Genomic DNA, 23,904 nt, shown 5'->3' with positions numbered 1-23,904 from the left:
CATTTGAAAGTTAGCTGGCCAGTTTATTAAATATATAAACGGAATTAGATTGTAATATTTCACATGTGGCCTTCCTAGATGATACTGAAGAGGGCTGAATAGTTTTTTTCAATATCAAAAATGAAGTGGAGTTGCCCTTTAATTAAATCACCTTACCTAAAAAAAAAAGAGAAGTTTTGTTTTCACTAGTTTTGTTTTTAAACACAGAAAATTGATTCGTCAATCCAGCCAATCACTGAAACAAAGTAAAAAAAACTTCACTACAAATTTAATTATATTGTGAAGTGCATTTTAATTCAATGCTTTTTTTGTTCTTGATACAAACCACGTTGTACTAAAACAAGAGGACCTTGATATCTTTGGTAATTGAGAAAGCTTGATTTTCTGTAATGCTTCAGCAAAGCAAAATAGGAATCACTCGGAAGTTTATACGAAAACCCCGTGGAAACAGCTCCTTCCCGCCAAATTGTTTTCTATCACCTTCGAGCATGTTCAAGCACACAGTTCCGCTGTTGCCATTGTTTCCGAGGCCAATTACAAACGAAGTATGACCAGCCCGAGAGCTGCACCATAAGTAGAACTAACAAAATAAAAATAAAAAAATATCCAATAACATAAATTTATGATCTTTGAACTTGAACAACCCTTGCGAGTTGTTTAAGAATGACTTTTTCTTTTGGTTTAAAAATGTGCAAGGTGGTGTAACCTCATAAAAAAGTGTCAAGCTTGTGTAAAACAAAACGTATATATACTGATTGGTGTAAGATAACCCTTACATGTATACAATTAGATCTGCCTGTCCGTGCCCGTCTCTCTCAGTCACACTCTTTGTTGGTCTGCGTGTGTGCGTGCACACATTTGTTTCAGTCTGTTTCCTTCACATTCCGATTTGCTTGCATAAGATACCACATACCTGACAAAAACAAGTGGAAGATAGAGACAAAGCACACCTCTCTGAATAGCACGGAAAGGCACCGCACTTCGCTCATGTTCAGCCTGTCATACACTTGTTTGCTTGATGTTGGTTTTTTTTTTTTTTTTTTTTTCTGCCAATTTTTTTTTTCCTCATCTTTCCTTTACTGGCCTCCTCCTAGATGCCCTCTTGAAACCCTGAACTAAGGGTCATTAAAGATGTTCTCTCTCTCTCCAATTAAAAGCAAATTAAATTCACATGGACAGCATTACATTATAGACAAAAACAAATTAAAACATATTTATATGATTAGGTTTGTAGGAAAGGATTCTTTTGTGAGGATGTGTTCTTGTGGAAAAATCATCATAGTGAAATTGGTGCGTCTTAAATCGTGATTCGAATCATCTCGATTTTTATTCTCCGCCCTAACTTTATGGATTCGTGTTAGATCGATTTCAGAATACCAATGCCATGTGCGATTTCGTGAAAGAGTGCAGCGGTTGCACCTTGTAGAATACGGTAAGGTTTCTCGTCGGAAATCAGCCTGCATTATGATTTATCGAGGATGTTATCTTTATTTTCTCGGATATATAAGCAGACAGCAGCTAGATGAGCATTTGTAGGTCTGCCCAAGCCCTCATGCAACGTTACTCTCAACATGTTGGCTCGAAGAACTAAAGTACTGTCTGTGCGCGCTTTCGCCACCACAGCATCACACACAAAAGGGCACAGTACACTGCTGAACATGTCTCACTGTCAAATGCCAGCTCCTCCACTAGTGGCACTATGCGCGTTTTCAAAGCGCCCCCTATAGCTCCCGTACAAAGCGTATAAAGCACTAAAAAAATTTTTATATCCAAGCCTTTATATATAACTCCAGTCTGGGAATAACCGTAACTCTTTTGCTTGTGTACCCAGCCTCCAATTGCCCACAGAGCCTGTATCAATATTGCAGGGGACGACTCATGATATGCCCCGCCTCACACTTCCGTTACCAGCGTACCCTTACCATGTAAGTTGTTATTATATCTAACAATTAAACAAAACAAAAATATAAATATATATATAATTTTAGGTTTTGGGGGCATTCCTGTAACAAAAGAGAGTGCAAAAAGTAGGCTCGGGGGATTTTTAGCTTTAAGACTAACTGCGATTTCACTCAAGACAGAAGATAACACTGATGAATATCTATGAGCTGCAATTTTTAATGAAGTGTTCATTATGTCTTTTTCTAAACCCTTCAGCAACACTCTTCTGAAGTATCGTGCTGACACTTTTTCTATTAACGGACCATGTCATCGTTAATCCCGATGGAGTTTTAAAACTTATAGATGGGCTTAACCTGTCTTCAGCTACTGGTACAGACAAAATCACCTCAAAATTTGTCAAATCAACTAATCAGAACTCCTCTCTTATCCTTGCGAGGATTTTTCAACAGTCATTCGACACTGGGTCACTACCTAAAGGCTGGAAAATTGGGAAAATAATTCCTCTGCACAAGGCTAGTGACAAGCACTCCCCCTACAATTACAGGCCTATCACACTAACTAGCATTCCTTGTAAAATTTTTGAGCAGATCATATAAACACAGCTGGTTAATTACCTTGTATCCAACTCTTTTTTCCCATCAGCTCAAAATGGGTCTAGAAAAAATGTTTTCCTCTGAAACACAACTACTCTGATTTCAGGTGGACTGCATTTTTCTTGGTTTTTCTAAAGCATTTGATAAAGTATCACAGAAACTTCTACTTCATAAATTAAGTAAACTTAACATTGAGCCCTATGTATTTAATTGGCTTGTAGCACTCCCAACAGACAGTTCGCAGTTTGTAACCTGTAATGGTGTTTACTCTGACATCTGTTTCTTCTGGAGTACCACAAGGGTCTGTCTTAGGTACTTTACTTTTTTTAATCTACATTAAAGATCTGCCCAGTGTTGTCTCCTCTTTCATAAGAATATTTGCCGACGACTGCGCTATCTACCGAATACCTAATACCTAACAACTCCAATTCCCAACAATTACAGGATGATTTGGACCTTATTCTTCAATGGTGCGGTCTTTTGTCAATGAAACTTAACATAAAGATATGTAAACTAATGCACATAACCTGTAGTTGCTTTTAACACTACATATAGCCTTAATAACACATCATTAGAACTAGTAGACTCTTATAAGTATCTAGATGTCATCCTTAGTTCTGACCTCTCCTGGAACCTACATGTTACTTATGTCATTAAAAACGCTAACCGCATGCTTGGGTATCTTAAGCCTAACTTTTTTGGCCACAACAACGATATTTCGGCGCTTATTTTATGGTCTATATGTGTTCAAAGGAGCAGTATCACATCGAACACACCAATATCTTGATAAAAAAGTCACGAAAAGGAACTTTAAAATAAATAAACGATTAGCAAAGAGCATCTGGTGGATGTCGCTAACGCCTCGTTTGCAATGCCCGTCTGGGAAACTTGATAGGTAGTGACGGTGTCTCGCCTCCGGCCTCGACGAGAGAAGAGGGGAAGGAGGAACTCCAGTCTTCCTGAGAATCCCTTTTGTGTGTTCCAGAAGTAGCTATTGTCCCCCTACAAGATTATAAAAGATTAACCCGTCACTCAAAATTCGTACAAAAGCAGCCGCTTCGGTGGCTGGAACGGCTAGGCCATCCCCTCGATGTCAGCCTCGCCAAAGCTTTGCTCGTCCTGAGACGACCTACGTCATGATTGTGTCGGATGTCACGTGCTCTAAGCTGGGCCTTCTACGAGCGCTTGTTAGAGTGGGCCGTTTATAACATCATCACATGAGGGCAATTCTTATTCTGCACCTACTGCTATATTCGAAAGTTGTCTTCAAGGCAAAATATGCTGCCTACTATACTCCGCGACAACTTTTCTTGGCAATGCAGTGGAAGGTACAGGCCCGCTTCCCCTCTCCCATTTTGACTGTGCGCAGGCTCTCCTCCTCTGCCCGGAAATGGGGGAGGAGGAGAGCCTGCGTACACTCAAAATGGGAGAGGGGACGCGGGCCTGTACCTTCCACTGCACTGCCAAGAAAAGTTGTCGTGGAGTATATTATTATTTACTGAAACTACATCTCCTATTGGATATTTTGTAGAGATGGGAAAAATGATTGACAAATACAGCTAACTCTAACTTCAGATACACAAAAAATAACAATGCCAGCAGTTTGAGCAGAAAAGGTATGAGATAGGATGGAGTAAATTTACCATTTTTTAGACCACCTGAGACTGGGTGGACGAAACACGACGACGTCTCAAACCCATGTAGAGAAGCGGTATCCCGGAAGACGGAGGAATTTTTAAGTAGAGGGCCGAAGTTTTGTTTAAATGTAAAACCGTCGAGATTGGATGTGTTCTCGTCGATACAGACAGTCGCGAAAGTTGTCACTCAGGATGAGAAGGAAGCTTTTGTTGATCAAGCAATTGGCCGAATGGAAAATGTCATGGGCAGAGATTACCCAACGGAAAGAAGGAACTTCCGTGAGGTAAAAGCGGTAAAAAACGAGTTAGACTGTAAATCGCTAGAGATGTTGCAGACGGACAAAACTGGGAAGTTTGCAGTCTTACCCAAGCCGGTTTTTTGGAAGAAGGCAAAGGAGGCGTTGGATTCCCTGTTTATGGAATGGACCGGGAATATTGGAAAGTTGAGAAAAGAGATTTGTGGGGTTCTTAGGAAGAGGAATTTGAAGGGGCGGCGAAATGGATATTGAGCTCAAGACACTCAACATTGAGCCTGAAGGAAAAATTGAGACGTCATTGTGTTTCTTCCACCCAGTCTCAGGTGGTCTAAAAAATGGTAAACTTACACCAGCTCGCCTGCGCCCTAAAGTTTTTTCATTAATGGAGTAAATGTCATTATACATTGTTAGAGAGGGCTCTTTTTATAAGTTGCACGTACAGATACGTGTGACTCATGCGTGTCGCACATACAGATATGTGTGATACTCATACAAATCTAAGCTAGCAACAATACAACAATGCCTCGGAAGATAAAGGCGGATATTTCCAGAGCATGCTTGGATAAGAAACATAGACAATGCATTTACTCAGAATAATGATAAGAACTGCACAAGATATTTGCACTTGTGATCAAAAGCAAGGGGAGCTGAATCAATTCCATCGAGATATGTTTCGAGGTTCTAACAGTACTACAGAAAAGTGGGTGGCATTATGCACTGTCACAGCGATATTGTGGGAGTACGAGCCCCCAGTAAAATCCGTCCAGATTCCTTTCATTTTTTCCCCCAGGAATTTATACGGGTCCATATCATAAGAGCGAATGACGTTTTACCGAACAGCGTCATTTGAGCAAATCAACGTTTTAGCGAATAACGGGGGCGCGTGTTAACCAACCAACCAACCCTCCCTCCCTCCCCCTCCGCTCTTCCTCCCCGGCTGCGTTCACGTTGGTAGTTCACGCCGCTTCGCGGCGGCTCGTATTAACCCACTTGGCCCAACCGTAAACGTCGCTTCGCGGCGACCGACCATTCGCTAAAGTGTCCTTCGATGAAAAGTCGGCGTTCGCTAAAACGTCGTTTGACCAACTGAGTGCCACCCGGCCGCGGCAAAGCGCTCGTGTCCTCTCCGCGGACGACGCCGCGTGCTCGACCAAAACCCGGGCACGTGAAGAGCGGTCGACCGCGGCGGGCGCTCCGCCAAGGTCACGGCGGGCAGGGACCGCGCTCATTCCGACGCGCGGCACCGGCTCCCAAACGGAAGAAGACCGAGCCCCGCAGACGCGGAACGGGTTGCGTATCCGCCAAAGAATACGATAGAAGGAGGCCGAGAGATGCAAGCAGCGTCGAAACGTGAGCGTCCCGGAAAGAGCCGCACCGGGTCACGGAAGCGGCTCGCCGAAGGATCCCGAGGCATTCTCGGAGGGATGCGGAGGCTGCGCTGGCTCGTTTCCCTTGGCTCCGCCGCGAGAGAGCTACATTGAGGGCCGTGAATAAACCTCGTGGGGCCATGCCCGTCCCGACTCCCGATTGTGCACTCTTTATTGGAAAGCAATGCGCTCTCGAAAAAAAAGAAGGAGGAGGAGGAGGAGGAGGAGGGGGGCGCTTGCTTTCCGATGGAATTTTCGAGTAACGTCCGCAGTCGTTATCATGCAGGGAGTACCATCGAAACAGATATCCGTAGCTCGAAAGAAGCGGAAAACAACAAGACTGACCCGTAAATTCTTTTGTGACTGCGCCGGCAAAGGATGGAGCGACGCCGAGAACCGTTCAAAAGGGGAGGGGAGGGGGGGGGGGGGGGGGGTCGATTATTTGGTTATATAAACCTAATCGCGTTTAATGAAAATCCGCGGTGCCAAGCTCGATGGGTCTTTCAGAACAAGACTACGGAGTGAGTGACCGCAAAGGACCGGGCACTTACAACGACGGAGGATATACTTGGAGTTGGGCAGTCGACACGGCGGCGGACACAACGCCACTTCAGAATCAACCCGCGAAGGATGTTCAGCCCACGACACCCTCCATGTTCAGCCCTGCTGCTACGATTGTATCTTTTCTGACGGTGGTGCGATGCCCCTTGGTCGCGGGAAAGGGGACAGAGCGTCAGTTCGAGGGCCCCAGCAGCAGCTGCACGGAGATCCGTCACGTGTACCGGATTTTATTATACTTCCAAAAGTGCAGTATTTTCCGGACTATAGTCCACAGGGGCAAATTTGGGGTCAAAAATAAAAGTTTGCGTTTATGTAGTCCGCACCCGGTGCATAGTCCGCACGCCGTGCAAAGTCGACACGAAAATCTTCTTATACACAGCACACCTTGACAAATGTCAGCTTTCTTAGCTCACAAAGAAGTTCGTACAGTAAATAAATCATTATTAACATACTCTTTAATTCACAACATTCGTCACGTTTCGTCGTAAGAACGATCTTGAAAAAAATATTCCTGTCCGGACTCGTAGATAGTCCGCACAGCACAAAATGTCAAATTTTAAACACGTATATACAGTCCGCGGACTACAGTTCGGAAAATACGGTAATCGAATTACTATCGTGATTACTACCTAATAAAGGTAATCAGATGATTACAAAATTACTCCAAACAGTAATCGATTACAAGTAATTTGATTACTTGTAATCAGTACCGTACAAGTCTACTGTGTCCAATAACTGCGATGACGGGAATAGTCGAACGTTGAGATGGGAAGTATAGGGTCCGATCGGAGAAAAGTAAACCCTACCTTTCGGCCCGCGTAACAAAACTACGCACTGCAGAACGCTCAAACTCCGCCAGAATGTAACCCTAGCGGTCCAAGCAAGATGCCAAAGTTTCAGCCCGATCCGATAACTTAATCAGAAGTTGTAAGTGATTTTCTGAAAACTTCAATGGGAAAATGGCCGCCGACGGAGTTTTCAAACACATGAGGCTCTACGACACCAGAAACCGAAAACGGGCAAAAATGGGCTCCATTTTCCCATTGAAGTTTTCAGAAAATCACTTACAACTTCTGATTAAGTTATCGGATCGGGCTGAAACTTTGGCATCTTGCTTGGACCGCTAGGGTTACATTCTGGCGGAGTTTGAGCGTTCTGCAGTGCGTAGTTTTGTTACGCGGGTCCGAAAAGTAGGGTTTACTTTTCTCGATCGGACCCTGTATTTAAAGTACCACTTCAGGTAGGTTTAGAAAACTTTTACTATGCTTGAAGTGTATTCTCCGAGCGTGTACAAGTATTTTTCTGCTACTTTCCGAGGAAAGTACAATTTACCTTCAAAGTACATCCCAGAATTTGGTCTTGTTACGCTCGTATCACAAAATGACGCTTCAAATTTGAAGAAATATTAAAAGGGATATTAGATATTTTCTCTCACCAGAAACGCGAGCAAACGACGACGACGTTTGGGGGGGGGGGGGGGGGGGGGGGGGGGATTAGCAGCATTTTGAACTCTCCCTATATGTTGGTCGGTCAACGCAAGCGAGGAGGTTAAAATATTAGGAAATGACACTCCTCCTCCTAAAACTCCTCCATGAGAGGATTGCTTGCGGAAGCTACGGGGCTGACGGCTCACGTGCAAGCGGCGCCGAATTCAGAAGTCGGGGTGATTTCTGAATTTGGCCCGATTTCCGAGAACAACTAATCTACATGACCACTTCACTTTATCCAATCTTCGCCGCCATTAAAAAAAAAAAAAAAATAACTGATGCGCCCTCAATTACCCCTGGGGCAAAGCATACCAGTTAAAAACACACTACCGGGGAATGAAAGGGCATATTGAAAGATTTTGTTAAAAGCAGTACTTGTACTTCCCTTCGAAAATACATTGTATAGTAGTTTACTTCAAGTACATTGCGCCCGCTGTACTTACTACCGCTGTACTTACTTTACTTGAAGTATAAAACCTCTGATTTACTTTTTACTTCCAAGTATATTTTAGATGTACTTTACCCAACACTGACCTTAACAATGGAATTCGGCGCGTGCCGTGCTTTGCCAACCCCAGCGCGCGTCTACGAAAAAGATTACGCGGCCGCTTGTTCTGGCTGAGGGGGTGAACGCTGCTTGGTTTTCTCAAATTTTCTTCCGATACTTAATTTCCGTGGAGAAAAAAAAACAAAATAACGCGTTACGAATGTCAAGGAATAATTCTAAGCGGTATTTACTGAAAGTAGAAAAACTGTTGCATCGCCCCTTTAAGAAAGCCGACAGTGCAATTCCTGAATAGTGACAATGTGATCAGGAAGGGAATTTCGTTCCGAAATGATAATTGCAGAGGTGAACATTTAAAGAGGTTTGTTCTTGGTGGGACCAACTGAAGTTTTTGAGAACTGTCAGTGCGTGAGGGTACGGGGAATCCAGCCGGACAATACAAATATCCTTTTGATGGGGAATGGAGTAAGGCCCCTAGTCGAGTAGAGTAACTGTGTATGCTCCCCTTTCGAAGCAGAATATCGCAATGGTGCTCCAAGGGCGGCCATGTTGGATCCAAAGCCGCACTGCGGGAAGCGATTGTCGCTTCTGCAGGAGATGCGGAGGCACGGATAGCGTGGCTGTGTTCCGCGGCGTGCGGAGCAGAGATGTTCGCTCTTTCTCGCGTCAGTTGAAAGGTGGTGGCGGCAGTGTGCAAATAGCCCCTAACCACTTCCGGTTCTAAACTAGGCGGCGGGTTTCGCAGTATTTGCGAAATCAAATATACACGACATCTTCTGGAAGTGGCCAATTATAGCACTGTCAGACTTGATTCACTCATGATAAAAGAATGATGAGTAAAAAATAAGGAAATATACTTGAACCGGAACTGTGCCGGGGCTACCCAATAGATGGCGCAACTGAGTTTGTTGACAAACAAAATAGGGCAAATAGTAAGGAGATACGGCGCGTGCACCGTCGTCCCGTCATTTGTCTACTGTTTTTCTGTATGCTTTCGGTAGAATGTAGTAGCCGACGAAAACGTCCTTTCGCAAGCCATAGCTCCGCGTTGTTGTCTGGTCCGAAGTGCCCGAATGTGCCACTCGCGTATCATTCCGCGAGCGCCGCAGACGCGACCGTCCTCCGTGTCGTCGTCTTCCCAGACTTTGGAAACATGTTTGAAAACATCGCCCGCGTTATAAAACAACGCGATTATACTGTATCCAGTGTCTACACATATTGTTCAATGGTCAAGGAACCTTCCACCTCGTTCTATTTTAGTGTAGGATGTATGTTTCGCAAACGCAAAGCGGGAAACACGATCCACCCGAAGCTGGGCGCCTGCAAGGTCGCTTTGCCGCATCAAGGTCGGATCCAGCTCGGTGCGCGCGACCGCGTCTCCGCCAACACGGAGTTGGCGGCGAAAGGAAAAGGAACGCGATACTCTAGCTGAGCTATGCATTACTCTGATTGGGAGAATTGGGAGAGGTGTCGAGCGCTTTCTATCGCCGTGGAAAACTCGATCGGGCGTTTTTGTTGACCGGTAAACGCACTTGTTTTTTAATCGTTAAACAGCACACAATTATTTAAATGGCGAATAAATTCAAGGAAGCGTGCCTACAATTAAAAGGGTCAGAGTTGATTTCATCTCATTAAATATATCACTTCCATAAATCTATCACGGCGGGCGTTGCATTCTGGAAACCTGTAAGCCAGGAACGGAGTGCATATGGATTTTGCTTCCTACTGATTCCCACAATGCATAACGCAAAATTTCGCCGCGATGAGGCGCTTCGAGTTTTGGAACAAGTCTATTGATGAGTTATGTGTCTCCTGTGGGCATGTGGAGGAGAAAGACGTTGGCGCTCTCCCAGGGTGCGCGAGGGGGTAGCACTCGATTGGTGGGCCTGCTCGGATAAAGGCTGGTTCACACAGATCCGTTTTCTTACGCTGTGTTAAGTTACGAAAGCTTATGTCCAAATCACCGGGAAATCTGTGCTTCGTATTAAGTGTGGCTACCAAAACACCTATTGCTAAATTACCCAAGTATCAAGGAGAATGCAGCGATTGGTGTTCCACGCGCTACACGTGCAGGCCCTCAGCATGCAGTACTAACTTTTCCAATGCAAATGCCTAAAACAAATCGCATCTTGCACGCGCGTTCGTCAACGCTTTATTTTGGTTATTTACTTCGAATCTTTTATATGGGGAAGGCGTGTACGTGTGGCAAGTGGAACACCAGTCCCTGCATTCCCCTTGATGCTTGGGTAATTTAGCAATAGGTCTATTCAAGGTGATAGCCTGGCACGCGATATTCGAAACACGAATGTTTCGGTGACGACGAGCTAGGACGGTGAGTTACGTGGCAACCAAGGACACAAGGCTCGTCGTAACGTAACACAAGGGGTTGAGTTCGGTTCAACTTTTCAGACAGCACCGTTTTCATACGTTACGTCTAAGTCACCGAAACATTCGTGTCTCGAATGTCGCGTGCCACGTATACCTCCTCGAATTGGTAGCCACGCTTGATATGAAGCAGATATCCCGTGGCTTGTACGTAAGCTTACGTAAAGTAACGTAAGGAAACGGGGCCGAGTGAACCAGCCTAAGTGTTTGTTTTTTTGTGTGTGTGTGAGTGTGTGTGTGTGCCCACTATGTCTTGTCCTTCTTGCGGATGTACAGTACGCACCGATTCCCACGGACATCAGCACGAAGTGCGTTTCGGTAGCGGACTATTTGCGCATTGCGGAGGAACACTGCCTGGCAGTAATGCGAGGGTGGGAGGGGCTTTCGGCGCATTTTAAATTGCACGCGGTGTTTCTAGACCGTCAGGGGAAGATTTAGCGTTCTAGGTGCGCTGTCTCATCTAAATGAGCGCCGTAGAATGTGTTCCCCCCAGTATATGTTCCCCCAGTAGAGGCAAGTCTGGAGAGTTGTCCTCTCTCCGCAAGAGCAATATACCAAGTTCGTTCTTCAGTCTAGCGATACTTGTGCGTAATTTTTTTTTTTTTTTTTTTTTGAATGAAGCGAATGGCTCTGTTTTGGACGGATTATAGTTTTTCTATTGGAAAATACTGATGAGGGTTCCACATTACAGATGCATATTCTAGCTGAGGGAGGACAGGGCGGTATAAGATGAGTTTTGTTTCCCAATTGGCCATGTGCAGTGTTCTTCTGACGAAGCCGAGAGTTGGGTTTGCCTTTGCGGTTATGCGTTTAATGTGTGCCTCCCAAAAGATGTTTGACGTGAAATGAACCCCAATATATTTATATGCGTGTACATGTCCAGTGAGCACATGAAACAGAGAGAATAGATAAATGCGACTTTATTTCGCTTATTGTTAATATTTAGGAATTAGTTATGGAGATATTTACCTGCATCTGTCACTTTCTACACTAATTTTCTATAGTAATCAAGACACTGTAAAGTTGAATACAATCATGCATACTGGATATTTTCCTATGTACCACACAAGCATCAGTATACAAACGAATGGTTGACTGGATCTAGTCGGCAAGCCATTGACGCACGAAAGAAAAAAGTAGCGGGACCCCTCGCGGTACTCCTTAATTCACTTTCTGATGAAACGCGCATTTATCATGTTGACTATTATTTACAACCATACTGAATAATATTTCTGATCAGAGTGAATTATACTCGTTGCTTCTCACCACAACACTCTTTTTCTTCTTTTTTTTTTTCTCAAGGAAGCGGTAGGTCGAAATTTGAGTGTCGTTCTTTTGAAATCGGGAACGATGTAGAAGATAACACGGACACCTGATTGTTTTCAGACGAACCACACGTCCAGTCATATTGATAAAAAAAAAAAAAAGGATAGAGGCGATTCCATAGCGAGTTCAAATAAAGTTTCTGACCCAAAAATATCATTTTCTTTGTGAGACCGAGCAAGCGAAACCGTCATGCTCACTATCTACTCGCACATCGCGTTACTGAATAGGAGTTTATCTCTGGTCTCGTCCTTCGAGTGGGAGTTCAAAGTTCGAACTACATCGCTTCTTTTCTGACATCTTTGTTTAATTGTGCCCATCGTTTCCGTTCTGTTGTTTGTCGCGTTTCCCTCAAGTGTACATCGGACGCCGTCTCGCCATAGCTTTGCTATCGGCAGGGCTTTGACGGCCTCGGCCCTTTCGTCGCAGTGGAACTTTCTGCGGCAAGCTCGCCCACTGTTTACTGATGATCAGGGCTTGCTGGAAGCAGCGTCCTAGCGAAGGCTGGGTGAAACACTGCCAGAGCCAGCGTACTTTAATAGCGTCTCAGCCTTCGCAGTGCGAACGAAAATACGAGCTCCATGACGCGTGCACACAGTTCACCTTTAATACCCTAGTTATACGGGCAGCCTTAACCGCAGTCAAGTGTAAGCGGTCAGACTTCACAGTGGTTAAGAGCGTAACTAGGGCATATAGCTGGCAGTAACTGCTAACCAAGAGTGTAACTAGGGCATACAGCTGGCAGTAACTGCTAACCATACTTAAGCGTAACTGCGGCCTGTAAGGCACCCTTAATCGCAGTTAAAGGAGCGATGCAACAATTTTTGTACTTTGCGCAAATCCCGCTTAAAACGGATCCCTAACGTTAATGACCTATGAAACGCGCGTTCGTTCTTCACCCCACGCAATAGAAGTCCCAGAAAAAAATTTAAGAAAAACGAGCAGCGTTCACCCCCTCAACTCACAGCCAGAACAAGCGGCCACGTGATCTGGAGCCGATTATATGCCGCCAGTGTTGATCATAGCCACGCGCTGGGGTTGGCAAAGCGCAGGACACGCGCTGAGTTCCAGACATTGTTATGGCTCGGCTGTTGTCGTCGTTGCAGCGATTGAACACGGGTGACTACCCGAATGCTTCTCGAGCTAGCAATTATCACGAGCCCAAGTTGAGTGCCCACGCAATGCTCGGGTCCAATCCATGAACCACATTCAAATATCGTCACTTGGGTGTACTGCGATCCCCACGTTACGTCATCAAATTTTGCAAAGGAGAGATTGAATGAAATTTATCGCTTTTGTCCTTGAAATTACACCGCAACAAAGGAGTTTCTTGGCCAGCGGAGTTGCGTGCGAGTGTCCTTGACTCCCAGGTGTGCCAGTAAGCTCGTGTATAGTGAAAAACATTCCAATTGAATATCGTTGCACCGGTCCTTTAAGTGCACCTCAGTCACACTGGAATAGGGTGTATTCATTCACTGGTGGCCATAGCTGTGTGCTACTGCTGAGCGCGTGTTGACGGCGATCGCTTCCATAGTTCTGAAACGTGCATTCCGCACCATTAAGAGTAACGGTCTTAGCAGCATAGTAATGTGAGCTCGTTCTGAGCATGCGCTCTAAACAACGCCCTCAAATATGGCGTCCAGTGAATACCTTCTATTACTCTGTAACGAGGGCATAATACGCGGGCACCCTTAACCGCAGTTAAGTGTAGCTGAGGTCAGACTTAACTGCGGTTAAGGGTGCCGTGTAACTAGAATATAGTTGGCAGAAACTGCTAACTATACTTACGTGTAACTGCGGTTTGAGATGTCCATCGACCATTCTTAACCGCAGTTAAGTCTCAGTCACAATTAACGGCGGTTAAGGGTGGCAGTGTAACTAGGGTATGAGATGCTGATGCTGGCTCTAATGGGCTTTGGAAGGTCTGGAAAAGCTGTGCTCTACGCTCCTTCTGCTAGGCAAACGAGCGTTTGGAGGAGTCGGAGGAGAGCACTGCGCGGCCGCCGGCTTGCTGCAGGAAATGCCACAAGCACGACAGCACGAGGTCGCTGCTTTGAAACGTCCTCCCGCAGACCGAGCAGTCGCGCTAGAAATGCACTTCTCAAAGCCAGGAGCTGAGACTGGGCGAAATAAGGCACTGTCAAAGCCAGCACACGAGGTGAGCGGGACTCAAACCGCGTCTCAAGGCGCCCGCGCGCGCCAACCTTTGCAGTGCTTTCTTTCGCCCAGCTGAGACGCTGTTGTAGCAAGCCGGCCCAAGAATCTCGGAGGCCATGTCCGGACTAATGGAGTCGCCCTCGAAAAGATAATCCTCCGGGGTCCAGTAATAGCAACGTGCCCGAACTGAAACGCCAACGACGAGTAAGATACGCAGCGAGCGAATGTCATTTCGACCGGCGATCTCGTCCCAGCCTTCACCATCCAGCGAGAGCACGCGGGCGACGTTGTCAAACGACGACTCAACTTCCCGGTCAGGCCAGAGAACCGCGCGCGCCAACACCGGCCCGAGAATACAACGCAGTCCTTAAACCAAACGAGGCAAAAAGCAACAATCTCGTCGAAAGGGTGCACGCTCAAACGACGCCGATGGGCGCACCGGGCAGTGGAGCGGGTCTCACCTGACGGCCAGGTAGACGGACACGAACACCAGCAAGGCAGCGATCATGTCGCGGCCCGGTGTGCTGTCAGCAGCGAGGCTCCCGGTGCGACAGGCAACGGAGCAACACGACGGACGACGAGACGCCGGGGGCAATCATGGCTTCAGCGATGATTCCGCGGCCGATGCACCGATAGCACGTCCAGATTACGACGTCGACGGACGCACAACGTTTAGGAGCAAATCGGAAACGGCGTCGAGAGAGGCCGGAACTGCGAGAGCGAGCACGCCCCGCCATTGGCTCGCGGCCGCGCAACTAAGCATCCACACAACAGAATCGAGCGTGCCGGCGAGAGCAAAGCCTCCTCCGAACGGCGGCAAGCCAAGCCGCGTTCGTCCACGTTTGATTTGGGCGTGAGGAGGAAGCGAGTCGGGCAACGCAATAATAATAAATAAATACAAATAAAAAGGGAAAAAACGCGCGCTCTGCTTGCATCAGTCCTCGAATACACCGCCAGCCAAAAACAAGAACAAAAAAGAAAAAAGAAATTAAGCACGAGAGCTCGAGGTCGCTGCTGCTTTGAAGCGTTCTTCCGCCAGAACGAGCACTCGCGCTACCCAAAGTCAGGATTGTGGGCTAGCTTCGCGCTACCCAAAGTCAGGATTGTGGGCTAGCTCGCGCTTGTGACTTTGGCTGCACTCTCAGCTTAGGGGTGAACAAAGTGCAGCTTTTTCTGGCAAGGATCCTGGTGACTGCAAATTTAGCGGCGAAGGCGGAAATGACGGCCGTAGAGTCGATCGGTCCTCCGCCACTCGCGCAACGAGCGCGCGTAGTGAAATTCGGAGCGTGATTTTTCGGACTTTATTTTTGTTCTTTGATTACAATTACTGGAAATTAGATAGGTTCATTTTACTGTGTTCCCCATTAACAAAAAAAAATAATAATAAGGTTACTGTACCATGCTTAGTTGCCCTGAAGGAACCTTGACGAGAACCCCTCTTGTCAGTACGAGATTTCTAAGGAAACTGAAGTTGCATCTTTTCAGGACCACTAACCTTGTGCTCCTATAAAGTTTATTTGTAAAAACACCTTCTTTTTTGCATTTTATTTTGTCCTCGTGACTTGGAAATTCTGCGTTTTTCGGATAAATTCCAATTGACGAAAAATGTACCGGCGAATTTGAATTTATTCGCAAACACGGAACCCTAGATACGGAAATCAGAAGGCTTCGTGTAACCAAGCAACGGTGAGGTCGGCGCAGTGCGAATGATGCGTCGGTTTGGCGGATGGACTAACCCCGATCCCGCCCACGCGCAGGCAGATGTTCGCAAAGTGGAGCACAGACAGCCGAACCGCTCGCGCGCAACGCTTCAGATCGACCTCTGGGAGGGCTATGTCGAGGTTCGACTCCTACAATCGCACAACGAGTCTTCGCCCCCCATAATGAGTACGGACGACTCGTCGTCGCCGGAGACGAGTTTGTGTTTACGTGAACAGAACTCTGGAAGATTCTCTTTTTTTTCCCCCATTCGGGGAAAAGAGGGCATCTTTGGCAGACGATAAGACGGGGGGCGATAGCGGCTGCAACCAACTCGAGTCCCTGAAGGAGCGAGCCCAGTGAAGCCCGACCGGCGAAGCACTGCGGCTAGCAACAGACAGCAGCACCCGCCGCCGCCTGATAACTCTGGGAACGAAAGGACTCGCATAAATAGTTGTCCCACTCGAAAAGCTCTAAAACGCGTCGCTACACCCCCCCCCCCCCCCCCCCCTTTCCACTTGTCTGCCCTTGTGCTGTCCGTCAAGCTCCCTCCACGGGGTAACTCAGAAAACCTCCTAGGAAATAACCATCCACTCAACTTAAAAGGGTAGCGCAACGATTTTGATGCTAAAAGAATTTGCAGTTTGTAGTTTTTTAGAGCGCAGCTCTTAGGCGCCCTTTCTGTGTTTCGCGGCGTCGGGGTCGGCGTAACCACGCTAAATTTAAAGGGAAAATTGACGTCACGTGACCTCAACACTAGTTCAATTTCCCGCTAAATTTAGCGGAGAAATTATGTTTCTCCGCTAGATTTAGCGGGAAAATTGACGTCACGTGACCTAAACATTTAGCGGAGAACTGAATCGGTGTTGAGGTCACGTGAAGTCAATTTTTCCGCCAAATCTAGCAGAGGAACTGAATTTATTCATAGGTGACGTAACACCAAGTCATGTGACGTCATTTTCCCCGGCTAAATTTAGGGGGGAACTGTGGGAGAAGGGGACGGTACGCAGGAGGAGGAAAGGGAGGAGGAGAGGATACGGAGGAGCATCCCCTCCCCTCCGAACCTTCCCCTCCTCCTCCTCAAGAGCTGCACTCTAATTTCGAGTTACAGAGATCTGTAAACGTCTTTCATTTTCTTATATTTTTTATTTAGGCACAAGTGAGAAAAAACGAACTACCTTGCCCCAAAACACTGCTACTCCGCTGAGTAACAGTAAAAGAAAAAAACTAATTATGTGCCGATCTGCAGCCGCGTGTGGCGGTTACGGGAACTATCGTGAAACGTCTTCAGGGAGACACGCGGAAGTCAACAAAACCTGTCCCCCTCTGCTGCTACACTCGTCATCAGCCCCGTGGCGAACCGTCTCTTGTTTCGATCGCTCGCTCCACGACCTTCGGTGATGCTAATCCTTGCAGAGTCAACAATCACGGAGGAAGCGACTGGGAGATTTGAAGAGAGAACCAAACGGGAAACCATGGTGGTCCCCCAGAGTACGTCACTGGAAACAAGACGTGGGAATCGAGAGGAACTAGCGGGCGCAAGAAAACGAGGTCTTCTGTCCTTCGTTCCGGAGGTGACACAGATTAATTCCCGCGGTTAATTGGCCAAAGTCCGAAAATCATTGCACAGCCACTTCTAAGTCCGCGGAGCAGCGCAGTCAATCGGCGTGCCTGGAACTATCTCTTATCTGCTCAGAGGAGGACGTCACGCTGCACAGAGACGAACAACTGACTGTTGAAAGGCTGTCAGACACGGTAATCCATCAAGTCAAACTACGCGTTGAGTGCGAACTCAGTTTCCTTCGACTGAGTTCGCCAGTACAGTGCGATTTCCAATCTGCAAGTCAAGTTCGCAGAGATGCTATAAAGAAGTGCTTTCCACTGTAAAGGGGAGGCGGGGGCCTCGTCAAGAAGCGACATGCTGTTTTTTTTCCCTTGCCTTCCCCTCTCAGATGGAGAGGAAATAAAATTGATTGAAATGGATGGTAATTTGCGGCATGTGAGTTGCGTTGATTAATCTGAAATGGATGGTAATTTACGGCATGGTAACTTGTAAGTCGCGTTGATTAATCTCGGTTCCCTACTTCGCTCAACTCCCTCCTTAGTAAGTCAGTAAACGTACTACGCGCACTCGAAAACTGGACCGCAGGCGTTTTCAACTTCCAAGTATTGCCATCGACCTGATGCAGTCTGAGCAAAACAAGATAACGGTATAAATTTAAAGAGAACGGTTGCGGTTCACTAAGCCACAGAGACAAACACCACTCAGTTGCGGCACTCAATATATGCGGATCAAAAACCCAGAAAGCAGTCAGCCTCCACACCAGTCCAAAACAAAAGGGGGTGAATCATCAAAAACACAACGCCACAACGAAAACAAAGAAAAAAAAAAGCGAAATTAAGGTAGGTTTGTGGGATAACTAGCTCTCGCTTGACAAAAGGTAACCGTACGACATAATCGCATAACCATCACACAGCTCCAAAGGTGGAGGGTTGAGAAGCGTGCCTTCCCCGACAAAACGTTGTTATCTCGTGTCTTGTCAGTACAAACATTGCGAACACCACGGACCGCTGAGGACGCTGCCTGTCCAGCTTCACAATCTAAACCCCCGCAACTGTCCAGCTGCCTTTTTCTTAGCCCCAAGACAGATCCAGAGATAAAAGTGGACAGAAACGGAACGCTTCCGAGTTCGTTCACACTCCACGTTGCGAAAAACAGCCCGCTCGCACAATGGCAGCGTCCCTCGACGAAAAGCGGGGAAAAAAAAAAAAAAAAAAAAAAAGGAAAGACATGCTTTTGGGCGACATGAACTGAAGGTTTGCGCTGTAATCTTTATTTATTTTTTTTATTAAATTAATACGTCCCGTTCAATGCCTCCGGTAACACAAATCTACAGCAGAGCCGGCTGAACACATGGGACGTTGAACCCTATAGAGTTTGGACGATTTGGGGAGAGGCAGATTTGGACAACTTTACGTCACGTTACCCAAACACATTTTCAGAATACCGCTAGAAAAGGAGAGGCCATTTAAACCATGACTGAGGCTAATGCAGGCTACAGGGGAAAAGGAAAAAAAAAAGCATCCGTCTACCGATGGTGAATATCAGACCTGAAGCTGTAATACTCTTGTTAGGGGCACGTGACAGACGTTCAGGGTCCATTTGCACGAAGCCGGTTAACCTTAACCGAAGTTAAAACTTAATCGAACTTCCCTACTATAGGTACCTAGGAGTACCTAGCCAAGTTTGACGAGGGCTAGATGAGCGATAGTTCCGTGTTTCATTATGGGGTGGTAGCTGGTGTGACCTACTGGTTGTAGCGAATGTAAGTGGTTTTCGTGAAAAAAGTCCCCGAAAAGGGGAGACCCAAGAACGCGCGCTGCCAAAGCCCCTTCATGTCACGTGCTACCGGGTTTTCGCGAGGCAGCGCGGCATACATTTGAGCTTAAGAAACACTTTTTGTTGCTCGTGGTACAGATATTGGGTAAAGTGAAACTAAATTAACCTTTCTTTCGAAAATTTTCAAATGTATGGCTGTCTGAAATGAAGCTATGGCCGCCAGAGGTCTTAGCGGAGGGGGAAACGCGGTCTACAAAAACTCCCTAGTAGTTCGAAAGCGAGCCGCGCTCGCTCGCAGGAGCGCCGCCGTGTTTCCCCGCCGTCCTTACCCTGCCCGGTTACGTGACCTAACATTCCCCCTCGTAGGGAAATGCGGTTGAATTTTTACCGAGGTTAAAGTTAACCGGCTCCGAGCAAACGGGCCCAGAATGAACTCATTTTAAAGAATCGACAAACCAGCGCACGGCGATGGGCACGCGCAGAGCCGAAATCGCGAGCTGATTTGTCGATTTTTTAAAGGTTCGGAGGGTCTTTAACGTGCCCCTGAAGGCTCCTAAGCACATTTGCGTTTGAGTTCATTTGACTGCGTTGCGTCGAGGAACGAAAGCGACTGACCGGCACATCTGTGTTTCGTACGAAGCGTGGAATTCAATTCAAGGAATAGCTTGGCACGAGACATAAGCGTGGATGTCGTGGTTTCTCGCAGCCGCAACGCAGCCGCAACGCAGCCGCAACGCAGTCAAACGCTCTCAAACGCAACTGTGTGTAGGGGCCTTAAGACAGGAATGTAATTTATGAGAAATAGAACGCTGATAAAAGCAGCTAGTTTGTCTATGCCACCGCAGGCGCCATGCATCTCGGGAACTGTAGTCTTTCTGCACGAGCGACGACCCCGCTCTGAAGATCTGCGCCAGCAGGGCACGAGACGGCATGAGCTGTACTCCGTTCACCCTGACACCAAGGACTCAAACCGTAACCGAAACCGAAAACCGTTTAGGAACGAAATTTCTTCAGTAACCGTAACGAAACCGTTATTTGAAATCTGTTACAACCGTTACCGTAAATTATTTACCGGTAACCGATATTAACCGAAAAATCAAAATATTAGTACTTCTCAAGAATGACCTCGAGGAGAGATCTTGAAATGTCGTGGCCATTTGAGAGAGTTATCGACAGCGAATGGTGCATCTTGTAATGTCTTTCCGTTCAATCTAAATTTAGGATGAAGAATACTTAGTTGGAATCAGTGGTCGACCTTATAATGAAAAGCCCCTATTTCCTAATCTGCCGAACTCCTAAACGTGCTACATGTATTAAGCAAGTGTGCCCTTCAAGGCATTAACTAATAAGTTAGAATTCTGAGATGTTCATCCAACTCGGTTCCTTCGGAACCACCGATGTTCCTAACCTGCAGTAGCCAGTATGAAGAAACGAGGTAAATTGACCATCATGCAGAGCTGGCGGAAAACAAAACCTGCTATTCATTTCGTATGTGACTCTGTCGTTCGTCCTTGAACCATTTCCGGACTTCGGTCAAAAATTTGTGGAAGTTGCCCTCTGAAACTTCGGAAGTAAAGAACAGAACAACGATTTCGCCTGCGTGTCCTAGTAGTTGTGTCAAAAAAAAGATAAATATTGGCGTTTCTGCCACCCCTCAACTCATTCCCATTCTTCAGGGTCACTCCTAGTGACGTAATTCGGGGTGCCGTGTAGATTCCCGTGTGCTCTCTCGGAGGACGCTTCCTCTCCCTCTCCCTGCTGACATTAGCGGGCGTTATGCTGCAGCTTAGAGCCGAGCGAAGTCACGTAATCTTCTCGCTGTAGTTCCTTCGGCTGTCACATGCGGCTGCAGGTGGGGGGAAAAGCTCGACTTTTGCTTTGCGATTATGCAGCGGAATCACGACATTTTTAATGATGGAGATGTTTTCTCTATCCTCCGGGACACGATAAACAACGTAAAGTTGACGAGATGCAAATTCTTCTAATTTTAGAATAGTTGCCCCCCTTAAGTGTTTGTCGGTTTGTAGCTCTCAACTCCACCTCTGAGGTATGGCCTCGGTTTTCTACAAGAAAGAATCATCTTAGCCCCCCCCCAAACCCCGCATAAACGGCGAGGGGGGATAATACGACCAAGGCAGTGAAAGGGGAAGGAAGTATGGAAGAGGACGTGCTGAGCAAAGATTGAGAGCGCGAAGTATTGCACTACGCTCCGCCGATTTTTTCAGCTACCTAATCCAAAGGTATCACCTGAATATGGATGGCTTCCTGATTCCGAAATGCTATCTCGTTCCCCCAGATTCACTCTAGTTAATGGAAAAGGTGATATTTTTGTTCGCTGCCGAAACATCGTTCTCCCTAGGTTTTCCCCAGTTTTCTCCGCCGTCCAAAGTGACGTCCCCGTCGGATAGCGAGGCGCGCGGCCGGCAATCGGGTACGCCCGCGCCCATCTTTCTCGCGTCAAACAGCGAGAGAACAGGGGCGTTCGTACCATCTGAATTTCATAATAATCTCTAGTTGGGCAAAGTATGACCTTGGCCTACGTGCTTAAGTATGAGAAAGTAAAAAGAAAAAATATCAATTAGGATTTTGAAAAAAAAAGAAAAGAAAAAGTCATTTTTGCAACTCGGTACGCTCAAGCCGCGGCTCGCTAGTGTCGTGAAATCGCTCGCAAATTCATTCTCCTTCGATCAGAAGCAAGCAGTTACGCTGGCGAAGAAAAGTCGAAAAGTCACGCAATACATTTTTTTTTTTTTTTTGATAAATTACTTAAGCACCAAGGAGAATGCTCGGAATGTGGGTAAAGGTGCCATACATGCTCGTGTTACCACCTGAAGGAACGTACCATTTGCTTTAGATTTTCTTTAGAAAAGTTTCGGTTGCAGACGCCAGCGCGCGCAACTGCTTTTGTAGCCATGAATATGCTCCTTGGTACATAAGTAATTTAGCAAAATATCTATAGACCCTTCCAGAAAAGCGCTTCTGGTCGGTGCCATTTTTAGCGTTTGTGGGTGTGGCACGTACTTTGCTCGCCTTCCAAAGCGGTGAACATGCGAGTGCTGGGTTGTTACCTAACACATGTGGAGTGGGGTTGTCGTAAACAATGATACAATGGAATGAGCTACATTCGTGTAGGCCAGATGGCAGGTTCCTGAACATTGTGCTAAAATGACAATTAAAAGAGCTCCACCACCACCAGGTCGAACATCAAGGTGCAATGAATGGCGTCTAAAATACACAAATACACTATCTTGAAATAAAGAATATTAGTTTGAAGATACACTAGTGCGTAAAGTACTAAAAGTTGCTAAAAACAATTTGTACCCATATTTCTCTCTTTTTTTTCCTTTTTACTGTCGGAATAGAATGCCAAGCATTCAAACTCATCCACCAGTGCACATGGGAAAAAAATAATTCTATACAAGATTAAAAAAAAAAAGTATTGGTTTTGCACAGTGTCCATCAGTTGTAAATTTACATGCGACATTATTTATTTTCATGGTCTTAAAACCTTTTTAGCCCCATAGAACATTTCTCCGTCATATAATAAAATGAAAACGTTTTCACCTCCTCTTCTGCGAGAGAATATTGCACGGCAACCATCTGACAACTTAAACCAGGCAACGGCTCTAGCATATATAATGGAGCTCAACACCTCGTTCCTAAACCTCTATACCAGGCACGAATAGTAAGGTGCCTGGTATAGAGGCTAAACTCAGACTTGAACTTTGTTTGGACGTTTCACTCCTCGACTTCAACAGATCGGCCGCGTGAGTGGAACTCCGAGAGTAGACCGAGCTAGATTCCATGTCCAAAACGGATGTAATGTTTATGAAAAAAAAAAAAAAAAACACTCAAGCAATTGTGAGCAACAAATGTGACTGCGCCAAATGTCGACTACAGTGCTAGAATGTGCACTATTTTTCTCGGTACTATTATTAGTGCTCCTCTTTGGACGGATGTCATAGTAGGCACAGTCCGCTTGTGTTTGCGCTAGCCGCTCTTGAAGCGGCTCCAGCTGCAGAAGGATACCCAACTCGCAGCACGCGGCTATGAAGTAAATGTTTCACGTGACACTAGTTCTCTCGGCACACAGCCCGCGCAGAAGCACCTTGACGTGCTGGCCTCCACTGTTGCCGGGGAGCATTTTTTTTCCTTCTTTTTTCCCACAAAAACAAGGGTAAAAAAAAAAAAGAGATTTTTCCCCGACATTGCTTCTATAATCTACCGCGGAGCACAAATTGCTACCTGCTGCAAAGACTCTTTCACCCTTGAAGCTGCGAAAAAATAATCTCGATCGCTGGCGCCCAGAAAGTCACTTCGCGAGTCGCGACTGCCCGGGTCGCTCGTCCGCCTGCCCGCCGGTGACGTACGCGGGTAGGGAAAAGTAAGGATATTTCATTGTTCCCAGAGAGCAATGAAACTTGCTCACTGGGAACACCGGCCGCGAGGGTTCCAGCCTCCTGGAACCCTCGCAGCCGGTGTTCCTTAAAAATTTAATAACTTCAAGGAATTTTATTTTTATTTTATTTTTATATAAAATATTTTGGCTATCAATAGAGAAAGGGTTATTGATGCGGACTGCCAATTTCCAGTCAAATTGAAGACTATAAAAATTATCGGAGTTCCTATTTAATGCCATATGTGCGCTGCAACTAAGTATGCCGCGAACTGGCTGAGGTTCGAGTTCGACCA

General features: G+C 46.3%; 1 protein-coding gene across 2 annotated transcripts in view; it reads right to left on the bottom strand.

Annotated features, from left to right (window-relative positions):
• The window catches only part of LOC8027559 (glycerol-3-phosphate acyltransferase 1, mitochondrial), a 108,930-nt gene that overhangs the window by 60,349 nt on the left and 24,677 nt on the right, over positions 1–23,904 (bottom strand). Inside the window, exon 1 of one of the 2 annotated variants that reach the window (XM_029989306.3) lies at positions 14,636–14,931. The exons of the other annotated variant lie outside the window; for it this stretch is intronic. Within the exon in view, the coding sequence (XP_029845166.2) occupies positions 14,636–14,682 (47 nt within the window). The 5' untranslated portion in view covers positions 14,683–14,931. Of the gene's footprint in view, positions 1–14,635; positions 14,932–23,904 lie in introns of those variants that run through there. 2 annotated transcript variants of the gene reach the window in all.

Source organism: Ixodes scapularis, unplaced genomic scaffold (assembly GCF_016920785.2).
Source record: "Ixodes scapularis isolate PalLabHiFi unplaced genomic scaffold, ASM1692078v2 PGA_scaffold9__187_contigs__length_104089568, whole genome shotgun sequence".
Taxonomy (NCBI): Eukaryota; Metazoa; Arthropoda; class Arachnida; order Ixodida; family Ixodidae; genus Ixodes; species Ixodes scapularis.
The sequence above is the reverse complement of the archived record's forward strand: the minus strand, read 5'-3'. Positions and strand labels throughout refer to the sequence as shown.